The sequence below is a fragment of the Nestor notabilis genome, unplaced genomic scaffold, assembly GCF_000696875.1.
Source record: "Nestor notabilis isolate BGI_N333 unplaced genomic scaffold, ASM69687v1 scaffold32160, whole genome shotgun sequence".
NCBI lineage: Eukaryota > Metazoa > Chordata > Aves > Psittaciformes > Psittacidae > Nestor > Nestor notabilis.
Window position 1 is genome coordinate 903 of NW_009912071.1, and position 1973 is coordinate 2875.

The following is a 1973-nucleotide window of genomic DNA, read 5'->3' on the forward strand; positions in this document are numbered from 1 at the left end:
TGTTTTGAGCCTGTATTAATTTAACATCTGAAGTTAGTTTGTAAAAAGAAAGGTTATTTGATAAGAACTTTTCCCCCCACGGCATGTGTTCTGGGGTGTGTGTTTTTATTTTGGTGGGCTTGCACCTTGGGAGTAGAGATTCCAGCTGAACAGATCAAGTTTCTGAAACAATACGTTTGCTCAGACTTCATGGAATTGTTCTGTTACATTTACGCTTGTTTGGCTCCGAGGCCAAATGCTGAGGTATTTTTCATTTTATATTTGTTTTCACAGGGATCTTAGCAACATCAATTGTGAAGAGCTTGGTCCACTGCCTCCTGGATGGGAGATCCGAAATACAGCAACAGGGAGAGTTTATTTTGTTGACCATAACAACAGGACAACGCAGTTTACAGATCCACGGCTGTCTGCTAACTTGCATTTAGTCTTAAAGTAAGTTTAAAGTCTCCAGCGCATGTTGAGTATAACAGAGGAAAGAAAGTGACTCTTGAGAGGTGCTGGATTTTATACCAAGACATATGCTGCCATTCAGTAGTATTTAAAGTATAGTAGCAGTGTTCTTTAACAACCTACCAACTTATTGAGTTACATAGCAAAGACGACAGGTATGATTGTTCTTGGGAGTGGGGGGAACAAATCTGTAGCAGCATTTAGGCAGGAATGTGGCTATTGTGATGCTGGAGTTGCAGACAGCAGTGGGGGAAGCAAGTGCAAGAGAGACCCTTTCTTTTCTGTTCTTTATACTTCATATTACTTTTAGTTAGGGGGAACTTGTTTTACAATATGAGGTTGCATTCAATAGTGTGAAATACTGACAAGTTAGGCAAGGGTGCACAAGTGCCCAACTGTTCTCCTGGTATGAAGGAGAAATAAAATTGGGTTCTACCTTCAGTTTTATAATAAGACCAGTTGAGATGTTCTCAAAGTAAGACCCCAATAATTTAACTCAGATATTTTACAAAATGAATAAAATACTTTTCATTTTGATATCACATTTTCATATTGCACTTCTAAAAAGGGGAAACTCAAAAGAATTCTGGCTCTTGTTTTTATTCCCTTGGCACTCATTTCACACTGGGGGATTTTCTACTAAAAATGGAAATGAAAAAGCAAACAAACATTTCTTTTTGCCTAGACATGGCTATCTCTTTGTCCAGGCTGCTTGGGAGTTTGACTCTATTGTTTCTCCCACTAACACCTTTTAATACTCTTGGGAAACACCTGTAAAGTATTGAGTAGGTGTTAAGTGGGAGAAACAATAAAGAGTTGCTTAGGTAGAAAGCCATGCAGCCCTGGGCAAGGAGTAAGTAGGAGCAATAGTCCTTCTAAGGAAGTGAGTCATTGGGAAGAAAAGCTGAAGGAAATAATGGGAACAAGCACTGAAAAGACAAAACCAAGGAATGGAAAGTAATATCCAGGAGGTAAACATATCTTTTGTGTAATACATAAAAGCTGGCTAGCCTTTGTCTGCCCAATATACATTTGAACTTAACACCCCAAGAGGACAGTCTAAGTATTGACAAATATGTATTTTGTTTAGACAAATCATTAGTTATAAATGTGTGAATTACAGGACTTAAGTAATCTCCCATTGTCCAGACACTTCTGGTTCTTTTATTTATTATTAGGAATAATAATAATATTTTTTAAATATAAGCTAAAGAAATCGCTGCTAATTTTAGGTGCATTTAGATTGGTAGTTTCAAGTGAACATGATCTTGGGAAAAAAATCTTGCTACTGGAGGAAGCATGTTCATGTTTGAACCACAGAAAAGTTGATTACATTAATTCAGATTTAGATATTTTACCCAAAGAAAAACTTCAGACCCTCTTAGCTACAACAGTGCAATTCCTAAACTGTAGAAAATTGAGTTAATTGGATTATATTGGAGTAACTGTCCTTCACAGGTAGGTTTCTTTTTAAATGGCAGGAGGGTCGGAGTGGCTAATTCTGCATGTGTAGTGGAGGGAAA

The 1973-nt window shown here is 37.4% G+C and overlaps 1 protein-coding gene across 1 annotated transcript in view; it reads left to right on the forward strand.

Moving 5' to 3' along the window:
• Positions 1-273: 273 nt before the first annotated feature.
• The window catches only part of LOC104408161 (E3 ubiquitin-protein ligase SMURF2), a gene marked incomplete at its 5' end in the record, with an annotated part of 11707 nt that continues 10007 nt past the window's right edge, over positions 274-1973 (forward strand). Inside the window, one exon of the mRNA XM_010017671.1 lies at positions 274-432. Within this exon, the coding sequence (XP_010015973.1) occupies positions 274-432 (159 nt within the window). The remainder of the gene's footprint in view (positions 433-1973) is intronic.